At 49.5% G+C, this 16,443-nt stretch overlaps 1 protein-coding gene across 1 annotated transcript in view; it reads left to right on the top strand.

Annotated features, from left to right (window-relative positions):
- The window catches only part of CDK5RAP2 (CDK5 regulatory subunit associated protein 2), a 723,544-nt gene that overhangs the window by 572,156 nt on the left and 134,945 nt on the right, over positions 1 to 16,443 (top strand). Inside the window, exons 31-32 of the mRNA XM_085609970.1 lie at positions 4,795 to 4,916; positions 15,939 to 16,187. Of these exons, the coding sequence (XP_085466096.1) occupies positions 4,795 to 4,916; positions 15,939 to 16,187 (371 nt within the window). The remainder of the gene's footprint in view (positions 1 to 4,794; positions 4,917 to 15,938; positions 16,188 to 16,443) is intronic.

The raw sequence follows: 16,443 nt of genomic DNA, 5'->3' as shown, positions 1-16,443 counted from the left end.
AGGCAGGCCTGCGGTGGCAGGCCTGAGACACCGTTTTAGGGCTACACAGGTGGGTGGCGCAATGTAACGCCCTGAACGTCTCAGGATCGTTTAACAGACACGACAATGAGGACGCAACCACTTGTGAAGGGTTAGTTCTTTTAATGAAGGCAAATAAAATACAAAGAACAAACAAAAGTTATAGTCACTGGAATCCTCCAGGCTAAGTACGTTACCAGCCCACAGCACGGATGGTCCTAACCGTCCTCTGCATATACGCCGATCCCGGCGTATGCCAACAGAGGGCAGAAATGAAATGGCCGACAATGCCAATCGGTAGGCTGTGAGGGGCACGAAGAGTGTTGGGGAGAATCGAGGAGTCAGGGAAACACCCAGCCGGGGTCTCTACCTGAAGGGAGCAGCCGCTCAACCTCTTCCTCAGACTGCACCGGGACGCGGAGTCACCTCCTGGTGATGCGTCACCGATACCCCAATCACAAGCAAGAAGACTGAACAGAGAGCAGCCGCTCGATCGATCCTGTGGACTTCCGAGTCTGTAACGCGGCAAACACCTCCTGGTGTGCGTTACAGCTGGCAGTCCCTGTGTCTCTGGTCGGGCTGGGAGTTACGACTCCAACCAGCAAAAGCGCCACTGCGCTTGGACTCAGCCGAGTCAAAAGGCGAAGCTCAATGGTTGACCGGTAGAGCTTCCGGGTCCTTCACAGGTGACGATGGGGCAAGACACGGCCCAGGGAGTAACGACTCAACCTACCTCCGTTCTTGCCTTACTGGAGCACCACTCCGGAACACTGCTCTTCACGAAGCAGGTACGTCGGTGTAAACACGCAATCAGCGCTGCAGACCCACTAGTAGCATCTGTCATCACCAGCCCTGGCACACACAGTGCACTTTACTAGGGACTTCATGGTGACACAGATATGCCAATCAGTTATATCCAATCAATATGATATTTTACACAGGGAGCACTTACACTCTGGCACTGATTAGCAGTGGCAGAGTGTCCAAAGCATCTAAACCAGCAAAAACGAAATCCAGCACAGCATCAAAAATCCAGGTAGTAGAGGCAAAAGATAGGGGAAAAACCCACGCCAAGGATGTCCGGTCTAACACCGGGTATGGATCTGACAGTTTTGTCGGGCTTGGAAGCTGAGCCCCTATCTTCTGGACCACAGTATTAGGCTCATTTCAACCCAGAAATATTTCAATATGATGATGATGACTATGAAGGGGATTTTAATGGAGAAAGTGCTATCTTTGAAGACCTTGAGGATGCCAGTGACCTGTACACCTCTCCAGATATTAGGTTACCCTCCCCAAACCAGACTATGGTTACTACATACACTGTCTCAATATCCAGGATGATCAGGAGGGCAGCAGAAGTCCTTGACTTTATTCTCCCTATAAAAGAATAAAAACCAATGTGCTAAGTTCCTTAATACAGCTCAGATCAGCCAAGAACTGTTGCTACTTTTTAATGAGGCTCTCAGTGATGTTCTGTCGGGCACCTGGGCAAAACCAGAATCTTGCACTCTAGTGGCAAGATGGCAGAGACCCGCCCCTGGAGAGTTCAGGTTTCTGTTCAACAACCCACACCTGAAAGCTTGGTGGTACAGGCATCGTACAGCCACCTCAACTCTAGTTAGTTCTCAACCACTCCCTCTGATAAGGAATCACAACAAATGGAAACATTCATTAAACAAGTATTCTCCAGCACTAGTCTTGCTATTGAATAGTCAACACCTCATGTCTCCTGGACAAGTGCTCACAAACTTTGTGGGACAGGGTGGCAAACATCTTGCCAGCTGTCCCAAAAGAGTTTAGACCCAACAAGCCTAATCCTAGATGGGTAAAAATGCGACAAAGTACACCATCTGCTCAGGTCTGAATAAAGCTGACAGTCAAGCAAAGCGTGCTTCGGCGCCACGCCTGACTTCACTCTGCAGGTTTTTGTTGGAGGTACAGCAGTCACTCATGGACATGGCCTTTGATGGCTTGAAATTGTTTGGTGCAACAACAACAAAGTAATGGCTGGCATGCTTGAATTAATCTCAACCACTGACAATTGCTCGGACCGCATCACAACGCCTTCTTTTTCTCCCACCATGCCACCTCAGTTTGGACCCAACCATATGCAGATCAGCTGGGAGCAGTCCAGCCCGCTGTCCAACTGCCAGGCCAGGTCTTCTCTGAACCAGAACACAAGCAACCAAGGACTGGTTTTCGCCCTGATTAGGGCTCATTTGGCAGATATTGCTTGTTTCCAGTGGTGTAGTGAGCACTGGCCCCACATATTGGCATATCCATCACTAATAGGTTGCCAACTGCAGCAACAAGGTGATGGATGGAATTAATCTGTCACTGACAAGTGCTCGGTGCTGCATCCCAATCCATAATTTTTCACCCATCATGCCACCTCAATTTGGACGCAGCCATATGCAAATCAGTCTAGACCTTGCTCCAGTGGGAGCAGTCCAGCCCGACCTGCCAGGCCAGGTATTCCATGATCCAGAACACAAGCAACCGGTTTTGCCACTGATTTCAATGGCTCCCCATCTGACAGAGTGGATCAGAAAGAAACTGACATCAGCGTGCAGAAGAAGCACAAATATGGGGCCATATATGCGGGCCCAGTGTCACATCTGGGGTGGGACCGATCAGATTCTAAGCTGCATGATACCACTTAACGATGTTCTTTGGGTTCACAGTACTTGTAAAGGAACAGGAGGTTCTGGGTGCTCACAGTCCAGGGTCTGGAACAGTGGGCTCATCCATGGGACAGTGCCATGGGCATGGTTAATGACCACGTCCTGTGGGAGTGGCTAGAGGCAGCGCTATCTGTGCACGGTTGCAGGTTATGTGCAATATGTATCTGGAACTGGTGGAGGAAGAACTGTGTATCCAAACTCTATGCTCTCCATGGTGATAGCCACACCATCAGCTAATGGGGGAGTGTTGACTGACCAAGGGCACTGGCCAAGCCAAAATAGGTCTTTTGTTAAAATGCTAACACATGCAAACACTGGCATGTACAAATGTGCAAAGATGATTTACGCTCTCTGTCTGAGCAACCTGCCTCTTGCCCTGTCTCCTATATCTGTGCCCTTTTAAAAACAAAATGTATTTCCAAAACTTTCAGTGCTGCATGCACCAGCAGCAGAAGATTTAGCAGTATCATGATGTCATTGATATCTTCAATAGTGATTTGCTATGTATTGTCCAGTGAAGCTGCATCCCTACCTTTAAAAAAAAAAAAAAGTAAAATGAAATACATTGTGGGGAATTATGCCAAATAGGCAGCAGCAAACATTAATACTGCTCTGGAGAATGATGATTTCTAAGTTCCAAACTCAGCAGCCATTTCACTAGACCCTATCTTCTACATTAGTCCCATTTAAATGTTACCTGTTGATTAGAGCAGTGATGCAATGTATTTGTAAATTAGGAACATGGATTTTTAGGTCTCCTTCAACTCTACTGATTAATCTAAACTCTGTTAAACGTTTAATTTGTGTAGCATCCCTCCCAGATTACTGGTCATCATACAGCTGCTTCATACACACAACTGGGTTTAGGTGCTAGTCTCCCTAAATGCCAGATGCTCTGCTAAAATCAAAATTAATAATGGCCTAAAGCATGAGTGTATACCGGCCCTTGCTCTGTTTGCCGATATGACTGCATCCATTGTTTCTTGGAATTAATTTTCCCAATAATGTAGATAATGGGCATCTCTTGTTTGCCTATGATTTAACTATGGTTGACTGATACATTTAGGTCTTCTGAGTGGGATAAATGCCATATATTCTTATTGCATGTTAAATGTATTAACTTTTAATATCACAAAACTCAATTATTGGTGTTTGTTCATTATGTTAGTTTGTGTGTCGTTAGATTAGAAATAGTCCATCATTTTCATTACGTAGGTATGTTGTTCGCTAGAACACTTTCCAGGGAACTGCTTTGGCCTCCGATATCAAATGCCTTTAATAGTTCGGCAAGCTTAAATAAATAATTAAATGTAAAGAATTCAAATGAATTCAAATTTAATAATATTAACATCATTCTAATTACATGTAGTATTATTTATGGTGGATTTTAGTGGAAACCTTTTCTGTAGAGTCATCTGCGCAAATGTTAAACCTTAGGTACCCTGTGGTAGCCTGCTACTTTTAGAATTACATCTGGTTTTCTTTACTACACAGAAAATCTTTAAAATAATTGTGTGCATGCAGATCTGCTCATGATTCAAACAATTTATCTGGAACTTAATATTAATTTCTTGGATTTTCTTGCTAGAGCCAGGACCGTTCTCTTTTTTTCAATGTTATTATGTTTTTCCAGTGAATCAATAAGTCACAATCTTGACTTTTAAGGTGCTGAGTAACTCTCAAAACATTCCTACTCATAGACTGAGGAAGGAAAGTCTCTTATATGAACGCTGCACCTTTCTCCTAACTCCATAACTCTGGCATAAGGCAATCTATTCTCCAACACACATCTCCTACTTATACCAGCTGGTTTCTTTAACTAGGCAATATTAGGGTTCATACGATAGCTGTAAATATCTGGCAGAATTTCCTGATAGGAAGATGACTGACAAAACCCTGGATCTTTATATCAAGGAGCCATACTGTGAGTTTAGCTATTCTTATGAGCTTCCATCGGCCTTTGCATATTTAGAATACCCATTTTATTTTCAATTGAAAACTGATTGAGTAGTTCAACTGCATATATACTGCTTAAAAAACCTCAACAAAACAAGTATATTCTTAAAACTAGATTATTTTAATTTTACAGGTTGCAGAGTGAACTCAATATACAACAGACTCGACTTTCCGATGATAGACAGGTCCTGCAGTCACTACGAACTGAGCTAGAAGTGTATGAAAAGATGAGAGAAGAAAAACAAATAGCAAATGGTAAAATGTTTATTTGTTAATCTCTATATTTTGTCTTCGGTATTTGTTGTGCAATTTAATAAGTACAGTATTAACTAAGTATTACCTATTCCAACACACTAATACGTTGCCTATGAAATTAAGTGACATGAGTTGGCACCGATCTGTTCTTTCTCCAGCCTTCCCCCTACCCAGCCTTTGTTCCATGTCTTCCCTCGCAGACTATTTGCTGCTTACAACAATCAACCCTGGGATGTAGACAGATGAGAATAGCAGTTTCCCCCTGCTACCTTAAGAGTAGCAGCAACGTATGATCAGTATAGAGGGAGTATATCTTATCCTCTTCTGCTATGATTCAGGCAGCGTTGAATGGCACAGTTGTGCCTAAGGCACCTTCTGCACTCAGTCCATAAAAGGAAATGGGAACATTGGATATTTAAAGTTCCACAGAAGGGCTAAAGGTTTTTGAAAAGAAGATTTCTGATAGAAACGTCTAACCGCAGATTCCTCACCTTTTGAATATTCCCCAGGCATCTGAAGGGATCTGGAAACTTTTAAGAAGTACCTCTGTGCACCGTTAATTGGCGCCATGAGGCTCTAAACAGATGCTGTTTCGCTCCGGAAATGATGTGTGGGGCAAAGATAGGCACCACTCCTGCACGCTGACAGTTCCTTTCTTTCCACGCCCCCAGACACGGGTCCAGATAAACCTCTTGTTTCATAGAGACCGTGTTTTGGCCAAAATCTTACACTATGCAATGGATACGTCACCTCTCAAGGTGACAGTATTCAAGCCCCGTGAGGACTGTTGCAAGCAAATGTCTGAGACAGACCCTCATCAGGTTTGCCTGTGGTGCCTGGGGTCAAGCAACAACCTTAAGGCCTGCAGGACTGCATGTCAATGAACCCAAAGGTCAAGTTCACGAGGTGCAGCTGTACATCGCCAAGCATCAGAAGACTCCACATCATGACTGGTGCAAGTCCAAAATTCAGTCTCAGTCCTGCTTTCAGTCTAGAAGCTGCAGGTGTCGATCCCAAGGTTGATTGTCCTCATACTTCAGATCTTCAGGTAAGTCGTAGAAAAATCATTAAAAATCCAATCTGAAAGAGACACGTTAGTGATAGATTCCTTACCTTAGAATATCCCCAGGCGTCAGACTGAATCCGTAAAGTTTCGCTTAGCAGTACCCCTGCGCGTCAGTAGGTGGCATCGTGCAGCTCCGCGTCCATCACTGGCGTCGTAAGCACCGAGATGACGCCACGGAGTACTTAGGCACCACCCATGCACGCTGACGTCAGTTCTTTCATTTTCCGCGCCAGCAAGCGCAGATCCGGATTGAGCACGTACCTTAATCACTTTTTCACTACTATTTTGAGACTTTTTGTCTCCTCTTTTTTCTCCTGGTGCACGTAGGGGTGCCCGGCTTTAAGTCCTGTGTGGCCTGTCGCCGGAATGTGTCGGTGGCGGACCCCCACGATGTTTGCCTCTACTGCCTGGAGACTGCCCACGACTCCCGGGATTGTCGAGCCATGGCACCCAAGGCCTTGCGGGAGCGGCGTAGGAAGTTGCTGGAGGTCCGGCATTCGGCACGCCGCCGCTCCGGGTCCTGGGGCCATTCCCGGGACTGGTCGCGGGACCGGAGCCGCCGCTCGTTAGGCTCCAAGTCTTCGCCTTCGGATTCCGGTAAGTGACGCCATAAGAAGATGCCGAAGAAGCATGTTCGCTCTCTGAACGTCCCCTGTCGCTCCCCGTAGACAGACACGGGGGACAGGGGCCTTGCCCTGGCAGCTCCCCCTGGAGCCTGGGAGTCCCGTCGGCGACTCCCGAACAGGTGCAAGAATTCCTTGCTACCATGGACCGCCTTATTAGGCCTCGGGCTCCCGCCGGCGCGCCTTCAGGCCCTGCGGTCCCGTGTCCAGATCCTGTTGGCCCGGCGGCTCCACCACCGGCACCAACCCCGGCGCCACAGGATCCTGTGCCAGTGGCTCCACACTCGGTGCCATTTATTCCTCCCTTGCCCCGGTTCCAGGACCATTTTGTTCCAGCCTGGGATCTGCATTGGGAGATGGTGCCGGTCCGACCCCGGCCGGTGCCGTTCGTCCCTTCTCCGGCTTTGCCGCCGCGACCGGCTCCCTCTACGCCAGAGGCGGATGAAGACTGGGAAGGGTCCGAGGACCCTCTTGCCCGGCAATGTGACTCCGAGCAAGATTGGGTGGACGACTTGGAGGAGGCAGGCGACCTTGATGTCTCCTCTGACCCGGGGTTCGCCCCCCCCCCCGCCTACGATGGAGGAAGGTGCCTCCTACACGATGGTTCACCGTCGGGCGGCTGAGGCCCTCAATCTTGACCTCCCCACAGTGGCCATCAAGACCAATCTCCTCACCGAGGTGCTCCAGACGGCGTCTACATCATCGGAGCCGTTGCTTCCATTCAATGACGCCCTTACCGACGTCCACTTGGGCACTTGGTCGAGACCGGCCACGGGGGCCATGGTGGAAAAAACGTCACCAGACGCCACCACCGGCGCCCGGTGACCCTGCCTTTTTGACTACTCACCCTACGCCTGAGAGCCTGGTCATTCAGGCCTCGACGTCACAGAGTTCTTGTCCTACGGCCCCGCCGGATAAGGACTCTAAACGGCTGGACCAGTTTGGGAAGCGGTTGTTCTCTTCTGCCAGCTTGGGACTGCGGTCGGTGAACACCGCCTGCTTGTTGGGCCGCTACTCCCACGCGCTGTGGGATGCCGTTGCTCAGGTGTTGCCTCAGTGTCCTGAGGAGGTTCAGGCTGTCCTTTCTCAGGCAATTGCTGAGGGTAAGGATGCGACTAAGTTCGCCATTCGGTTTGGGTTGGACACCGCTGACTCATTGGGCAGGGCGATTTCTACAACTGTGGCGTTGCAACGTCACGCCTGGTTGCGTTCGACTGAGTTCTCGACCGATGTCCAAAGCTCGCTCATGGACATGCCCTTTAATGGCACCCGCCTGTTTGGCGACAAGGCTGATGGAGCGCTTTAAAGATTCGCGGGCTACGGCCAAATTCTTGGGCCTTTCTACTAAGAGTTCGGCCTCTCTTGGTTTTCTTTCCTTTTGTGGGCAAGCCTGTGCAGAACCAGCCCCAGCGCGGCCGGGGTCGCGGTTTCCGCAGGGGCAGGTCGGGGAACCAGCGTGCGGGTCCGTCCACCTCCACCCCCACTGCTTCCGCCTCCAAACCTTCCTAATCTGAGCTTCGGGGAGCAGCCCACGCCGGTGTGTGGCAGGATCCGCCACCACCTCCCTCACTGGCACGAGATTACATCAGACAAATGGGTGTTGCAGATAATCTGCCACGGTTACTCCCTTCCCTTTCAGTCCTCCCCTCCTGCCATGCCACCTCGGTGCCACCGCATGTCGGGGGATCACTTCGCTCTTCTCCGACAGGAAGTCACGGCCCTCTTGGCTAAGGGGGCCATGGAGTGCGTTCCTGGACCGGAGGTAGGGGGTGGTTGTTATTACCACTACTTTCTGGTCCTCAAGAAGGACAAAGGGGGTCTGCGTCCTATCTTGGACCTCCGGGACGTCCATCGCTTCCTCCGGAAGGAGAAGTTCAAGATGCTGACTCTAGCTCAGGTCTTAGCTGCCCTCGACCCGGAGACTGGATGGTAGCGTTGGACTTGCAGGACGCATATTTTCACATTCCCGTCCTGCCGGCCCACCGGCGTTACCTGCTGTTCACGGTAGGCCAGGAGCATTTTCAGTTTGCCGTGCTGTCCTTCGGCCTTACCAGCGCCCCTCGGGTATTCACGAAAGTGATGGCAGTGGTTGCAGCTTATCTTCTCAGGTCGGGGGTGTCAGTCTTCCCCTACCTCGACGACTGGTTGTTGAAGGCGGGCTCGCCCCAGGCAGTCGTCACACCCCTTCAGACTACGGCCGACCTCCTGCATTTGCTGGGGTTCTCCATCAACATGCCGAAGTCGCATCCAAGTCCCTCTCAGAAGCTCCCCTTCATCGGAGCGGTTCTGGATTCGACGCTGTTTCGGGTTTATCCTCCCGAGCAGCGAGTCCGGGATATTCAGGCTATGATTCCGTCCTTTCAGCCTCTGTCCCGGGTTTTAGTCAGGGTGACCCTCCGGCTCTTGGGCATGATGGCCTCCTGCATCCAGCTAGTGCACCATGCCAGATGGCATATGCGGGCTCTGCAGTGTGACCTGAAGTTCCAGTGGGCGCAGCATCGGGGCAACCTGTCCGATCTTGTCCAGATCTCGGCGGGCACTGCACGACACTTGCAGTGGTGGCTCATGAATCGCGATTGGGTCCATGGCAGATCCCTCTCCCTTCCCCAACCGGAGCACACAGTAGTGACGGATGCGTCCCTCCTGGGATGGGGAGGCCACTTGGGAGAGGCGGAGATCAGAGGTCTCTGGTCTCCGGTGGAGTCCCGGCTCCATATCAACCTCTTGGAGCTGCGGGCAATCCGTCTTGCACTGAAGGCATTCCTTCCCTCTGTCCGGGGAGTGTGGTGCAGGTGTTCACGGACAACACTACCGCCATGTGGTATTGCAGCAAACAGGGCGGGGTGGGGTCGTGGACCCTATATCAGGAGGCTCTGCGCCTCTGAACGTTGCTGGAACGTCAAGGCATTACCTTGGTGGTTCAACATTTGGCTGTTTCTCTGAACGCCAGGGCGGACAAACTCAGCCGCCGTTGCTTAATGGACCACGAATGGCGTCTGAACTCGGACGTGGCACAAGGTCTCTTTCAGCAGTGGGGAGAGCCTTGGTTAGATCTATTCACCACCGAACAGAACGTGCGATGTCATCAGTTCTGCGCATTGGAATTTCCAAGACGGCACTCGCTCAGTAACGCTTTTCGTCGAGAGTGGAGTTGCGTTCTGTTGTACGCCTTTCCTCCTATACAACTTCTGCCCAGAGTGCTGAAGAAGATCAGGCGTGACCGGGCCCAAGTCATCCCTGTGGTTCCGGTTTGGGCACGAAGATACTGGTATCCCGAGCTACTCAGCATGGCGATCGATCCCTTGGTCCGACTGCCTCTTCGGAAGGATCTTCTGTCACAGCAGCAGGGGACGGTCCTCCACCCGAACATGTCCAGACTCCACCTCCATGCGTGGAGATTGAGCAGCGACAGTTGACAGCTTTCGATCTTCCTCCCGAAGTCTGTGATGTCATCTTGGCAGCCAGGCGTCCCTCCACTAAAACGGTATACGCCTGTCGGTGGAACAAATTTGTGGCATGGTGTACCGCGAAGGCTGTGGATCCCCTTTCTACCCCTCTTTCGGAAGTTCTTCTGTTGCTGCATTCCGTGGCCCGGCAGGGCTCTGCTCTGGGCACTATCAAAGGTTATCTTTCTGCCATCTCTGCCTTTCTCCGGCTTCCTGATCAGCCTTCTCTTTTTAAGTCTCCGGTTGTTAACCATTTCCTGAAAGGCATTACACACATGTTCTCTCCAGTTCCGTTCGTAATGCCCCAGTGAGACTTGAACCTTGTGTTGACTTACTTGATGTGCGCTCCCTTTGAGCTGCTTCACAATTGTCCTTTGCGTCTTCTCACCTTAAAGACTGCTTTCCTGGTTGCTATCACCTCTGCCAGAAGAGTGAGTGAGCTGCAGGCCCTTTCTTCAAACCTCCTTTCCTTGCTGTTCATTCGGACAAGGTGGCTTTAAGGACCCGTCCTTCTTTCTTACCGAAGGTTGTTACGCCCTTCCACATCGGGTAGACCATCACTTTGCCCACCTTCCTTCCGCCTCCACATCCTTCAAAAGAGGAGGAGAGGCTTCACCGTCTGGACCCGAAATGTGCGCTCTCGTTCTACCTGAAGCACACGTAGCGGTTCCGGGTGGATGACCAACTCTTTGTTGGCTACGTGGGCACCAAAAAAGGTCGGGCTGTGCACAAACGGACCATCTCTCGGTGGGTCGTTCTGTGCATCAAGACCTGTTACTCGTTGGCTAAGAAGGAGCCTTCTATGGAGCTGCGTGCCCATTCCACTAGGGTAACGGCAGCCACTACTGCCTTGGGACGCGGCGTTCCCTTGCAGGACATTTGTCAGGCAGCTACGTGGGCCTCGCTGCACACTTTTACCAAGCACTACTGCCTTGACAGTCCAGTCCGGAGGGGCTGCTTCTTTGGCCGTTCCGTGCCTTTCTGGTGTAATCTTGTTCGCGGACCCACCACCGGGGTTGGTATTGCTGGGGTATCTATTCTAAGGTAAGGAATCTTATCACTAACGTGTCTCTTTCAGATGCACAAGTTACTACTTGTGTAACGATATATCTGTAAGAGTCTTTAGTTAGTGATAGATTCCTTACCGCCCCACCCATCCTCCCCGTTCTGCGAACTGGTTACTAGGGTTAAGGTCAGCCCTCTTTGGGCCCTAGTTTTCTGCACCAATGGTCAGCGTCTTGCATGGCTCTGCGTTCCTGGCGCGGAAAGTCGTGTACAGAACTGACATCAGCGCCCATGGGTGGCGCCCAAGTACTCTCCGTGGCGTCATCTCGGCGCTTACGATGCCAGTGATGGACGCGGAGCCGCACGACTCCACCTACTGACGCGCAGGGGTACTGCTAAGCGAAACTTTCTGGATCCAGTCTGATGCCTGGGGATATTCAAAGGTAAGGAATCTATCACTAACTAATGTCTCTTACAGATATATCGTTACACAAGTAGTAACTTGTGCAATGGGACTTGTTCCTTTCCCACCATGCTTGAATACTTTAGAAGGGGTGTGGGTGGTCCCATGCCTCTTGATCTCGCTCCTGAAGTTGGTCGACGTTGGAGTCCTTCCCGCAACTTGTTCCGGCACAACCTGAGTTTCCGGGGCTTTCAGACACACCGAGTCAGATTCAAGAGTTAGGCAAGTCCATACTCCAACTCTTCGAATCCCTTCCGACTCCCTCTGGCGTGTGTCCCTTATGGCCATGCCCTTTGACAGGACCTGTCATTCTGGGGAGAAAATTGATTCTACCCTTGAGCACTGTAAGGAGAACACAGACACAGGGCACTCCTTCATACTGTCTGCTCCTCCATGCCAGCCTTATCATCCTTTTTGTTTCTATCACAACTTTTCCAGAGGAAATCCATAAAAGCAGCCACATCAATCTCAGTGGGGGAGGGGAAGCAGCCCTTTTATGGCAGAGGCTGTGGCACCCACCGGCCCTGCAGTTAGGTACATGACACCAGTCAGTTCACTGCAGCCCCATCTGCCAAATCCCTTTAGCTGGCCCTTAGGGGAGTTAGGGCTCACAGTTGGCAACAAGGTTCAGCGAATCTTACCGGGTTGGCAGACATCCGACAGGAGGGTCCCGCAAATTCTACAGAAGGGGAATGCCCTACTCTTCCTGGCTGCACCGCCTCACCTTCCACCATCCATGGACCAACTGACCGAATACCATCTGTCAGTCTTACAGCGGGAAGTGCAAGCCCTTTTGGTCAAAGGGGCTACTGAGAGGGTGCTGGCTTTGGAAGTGGGTTGTGGTTGCTACTCCCGATACTTCCTGCTGTCAATCCAAGACGGAGGCCTTCATTCTATTTGAGACCTGCGCCTTCTCAACACCTTCCTCTGCAATGACCAATTCAAGATGCTCACAATGCCCAGGTCTGGTCTGCCCTTGACCCTAAAGACAGAATGGTAGCATTGGATCTGCAGGACGTCAGTTTCCACATATGCTTCCTGTAGACCCTTTGGTGCTCCCTGTGGTGCGTGATGTTACAGGAGCATTTTCAGTTCGCTGTACTTCCCTGACATCTGACCAGTTCCCCTCAGGTGTTAACGAAAGTGATGTGGAGGTGGTGCAGGCAGCACATCTTGATGACTGGCTGTTGAATGGGGGCTCAGCACAGACAGTCATCAGCCACCTCCAGACTACGGCAAACCTCCTGTGATCTTTGGGGTTCACTATCAAAGTGCTGAAGTTACACCTGACTCTTTCTCAGATCCTTCCCTTAATTGGAGCTGTTGTAGACATGGTTGATTTTCGGTCCCTCCCCGGAAAAGGAGAGTCCAGGACACTCAAGCTATGGTTCCAATCATTCATCCTCTGACCTGGATTACAGTGAGGCGACTCTGCGGCTAAAGGCACTGGTGGCTTACTGCATGCTGCTGGTCAAGCACGCCAGGTGACATTTGTGAGCTCTGCAGTGGGATCTAAAATATCAGTGTGCCCAATATCATGGTGACCTCTTCAACCACATACAGATTTCGGAGGAGACTGCAAAAGACCTGCAGTGGGGGTTGTCGGACCGTGATCAGCTCAGTGGCAGACCCATCTCCCTACCCCACCCAGAGCTGACAGTAGTTGCCAATGTCTCACTGCGGTGTTGGGGTGGCCACCTGGGAGAGGTGGACATCAGAGGTCTCTGGTGTACCACGGAGTCCCAGCTCCAGAATAACCTCCCTTAGACCATCCGCTTTGCGCTGAAAGCCTTTCTTCCATCCATCATTGGGAAGCTGGTACAGGTGCTTACGAACAACTTTGTCACTATGTGGTATAGCAACAAGCAGGGTGGTGTGGGCTCCTGTGCCAGGAGGCACTACACCACTCGAAATGGCTGGGCCATCAAGAATTTTCCTGGTGATGATCCAACTGACACAATATTTGCCTGTTGGGGAGGATGAGTCGTCGACGGCTAGTAGTTCACAAGTGGCATTTACATCCAGAGGTGGTGCAAGGTCTCCTCCACGGAATGGGTGAGAACCGTGGCTCAATCTATTCGCCACTGCAGAGAACACACAATGTTAACAGTTCTGTGCATTGGGGTTTTCAAGGTCTCTAGTTATGAGACGCGTTGCGTCTAGAGTGGAACTCAGTACTCAATGGCTTCCCGCTGATAACTCTTCTGCCCTGTGTTCTGACAGAATCAGGACCAACCTGGCCCAAGTCATCCCTGTAGCCCTGATTGGGCACAGAGACTAGGTTATCCAGAGCTCCTGGGCTTGGGCATCTGTTCTCTAGCCATACTGCTCCCTTGAAGGACCTGCTGTTGCAGCAACAGTGCAGGGTTCTGCACTCGGGCCTTCTCAGTCTCCATCTTCATGCTTGTAAATTGAGTGGTGAAAGCTATACACTTTTGTCTTTTCACCGGAGGTGGTTGATATCACCTTGGCAGCGGACGTCCCTTGACAAAACTGTATACGCATGTTGTTGGGTTAAGTTTGTGGTTTGTGCAGCACATGTCAGAATGACCCCCTTCAGGCCAAATTATCTGACCTTCTGTTTTTTGTTTCCCTCCTCCTTCTCCCTTTGTCATGCCACAGTGGGACCATAACTTGGTTCTCACATATTGTGCACTCCTTTTGAGCCGTTTCACAGCTGTCCTTTATGGCTTCTTTCTCTCAAGAAGGTGTTCCTTATCACCATAACATCAGCACACTTAGTGTGTGAGCTTCAGTCTCTCTGCGCCAATCTGCCAACACCATCTTCTTCCCAATCAAACTGGTTCTGCGGACGCGAGCATCCTTCTTACTGAAGTTGTGTAGCCGTTCTACTTCAGTCAGACCATCACCCTGCAGGCATTCCATGCTCTGCGTCACCCCTCTAAGGAGGAGGAGGGACACTATTGCTCAGACGCCAAAAGTGGTCCGAGCTTTTACATCTGTTGTACCGGAAAACACCGGCTGGTGGGGTTTGCCATTGTGAAAAAGTGCAGGGGCTTGCAGAAAAGGACCATCTCCCACTGGATCATACTCTGCATCACAATCTGCTACGCATTGGCTAAAAAATAGCTTCCAGAAGGACTGTGGGCTCAGTCCACCAGGGCCAAAGCTGCTGCTACATTGTAGGCATGCAGAGTTCCTTTCCTGGACATCTGTCAGAAAGCTACCTAGGCGTCACTCCATAAGTCATTAAGCACCACTGTCTGGACATCCATGTTCGTCAAGAGAGGCATTTTGCCCACTTGATCCTACAGGACTTTTTGATTTGAGCCAATTCACAGACCCACCTCGAAATAGGTACTGTTCTATTATCTATTCGAAAGATGAGGAATCTGCTTTTGGAAGTCTCTATCATAAGAACGAGTTACTTACCTTCGGTAACGCTCCTTCTGGTAGAGACTCTTAACTGTAGTGAGGGTGGAGTTGGAGGATGGGGCACCTGGAGGGAGAGGTCAGAATCCACATTGGTTGTGGAGGATGCCAACAAAGCAAGGTAATTAATCGGCTATCAGCTTAGGGATTCATAAACTATAACAGCATTTAGCCTATGGCTCAGTTCTGGAATACCCATGCGATCAGGGGTGGCATGCAAGCATAGACCAACCTGTCTTGATACCAAATGCCCCATCTAATATGATCCCACAAACTGCCCAAATGGAACTGAACCACCCAGTAACTGAACTTACAAATGGAGATTTTGATAATGCTAGAAATTTTCCAATGAAACCGCACAAGAAAGCTGATCTCCTTACAGAAAAACATCTTAACTTGCTTGGGCTTCCTAGAGGCATTGTTTAATTACCTGTAAAGGGCACTATTCAGAGATCAAGTCCTGGTTTGTGTAAAGAAGTCTTCAAACTGAGACCTTTTAGATTGTATGTATACTTTAGTGTTTTTGTATTTACTTGCTAATTACAGTTGAAGTTTGAACGCAATAATGATCGAACCTTTATCTTCACAAAAGGATTCAGAACTAATTTGTTGTTTCTTCAAACCGTTTTGAGTCCTAGAAATAACAAGGAAGTGCTCTTTTCTCAATTCCACTGACCTATTAGAAATGTCTCCTACTTAACACAATGCTGGGGAATTGATAGCATTGAAAGACCATATCCAGTAGCACATAGCCTGAATCATGTCATCTTTCATAGAGAGAGAGACGCACTCAAACATAGTAGTAGAGACCTTACAAGCAGTTTGGCTATTCGCTTATACATGTGAACATATTTTACAGATTTAGAAATGCTGTTGTAACCAAAGTCACATTTAGCCACTACATAGACCTTGTTGGCTGCTTATCGCTGATCAAATGCCGGGTAGAGGGACCCAGACTGGCTGGTCGAGTGATAATTACATTTTAAATCTTTATATTCTCATATCTATTTATTTTTTGCTGTCCAGGTGTTGGGCGGCTGTGTGCAGTCGCAGAATGTACAAAGGAACAAATCATATCCATCGATTTGAATAAACTTTTATCTGAAATACAAAGTTTGCGTATCCAGCTTGAAAGAAGCATAGAAGCAAATGATGCTTTGCGGAAAAAACTTGAGGAGCAGATTTCAAAAGAAAATGATCCTGAGAAAAAAGAGGCTCTAGTGAAGATTAATAACTTTTTTAAAGAAGAATGGCAACATCGCATTCAAAAATATGGTAATGTATGATTAGTTATTCCCATCATTTACCAAAGTTTTTTTAAGGTGATTAGCGATACAAGAGGTGTTTAAACATGAGTGTTTATAATTTCACAAATGTATGGCTTATTCATGAGAGCCTTGCATGAGATTACAGTGATGGTTGGTTCTGATCAGAGTCGATATTGTAAGGTTTATTGATCTGGTAGAGGATCTTCAGTTGGCTGTCGAGATGAGGGAGCTTAACTCGAGGCCTGGCTCTGCGGTTGAGCCAG

Source organism: Triturus cristatus, chromosome 1_2 (genome assembly GCF_964204655.1).
Source record: "Triturus cristatus chromosome 1_2, aTriCri1.1, whole genome shotgun sequence".
NCBI classification, from domain to species: domain Eukaryota; kingdom Metazoa; phylum Chordata; class Amphibia; order Caudata; family Salamandridae; genus Triturus; species Triturus cristatus.
Note: the sequence above shows the minus strand (reverse complement) of the source record. Positions and strands in the feature narration are given on the sequence as shown.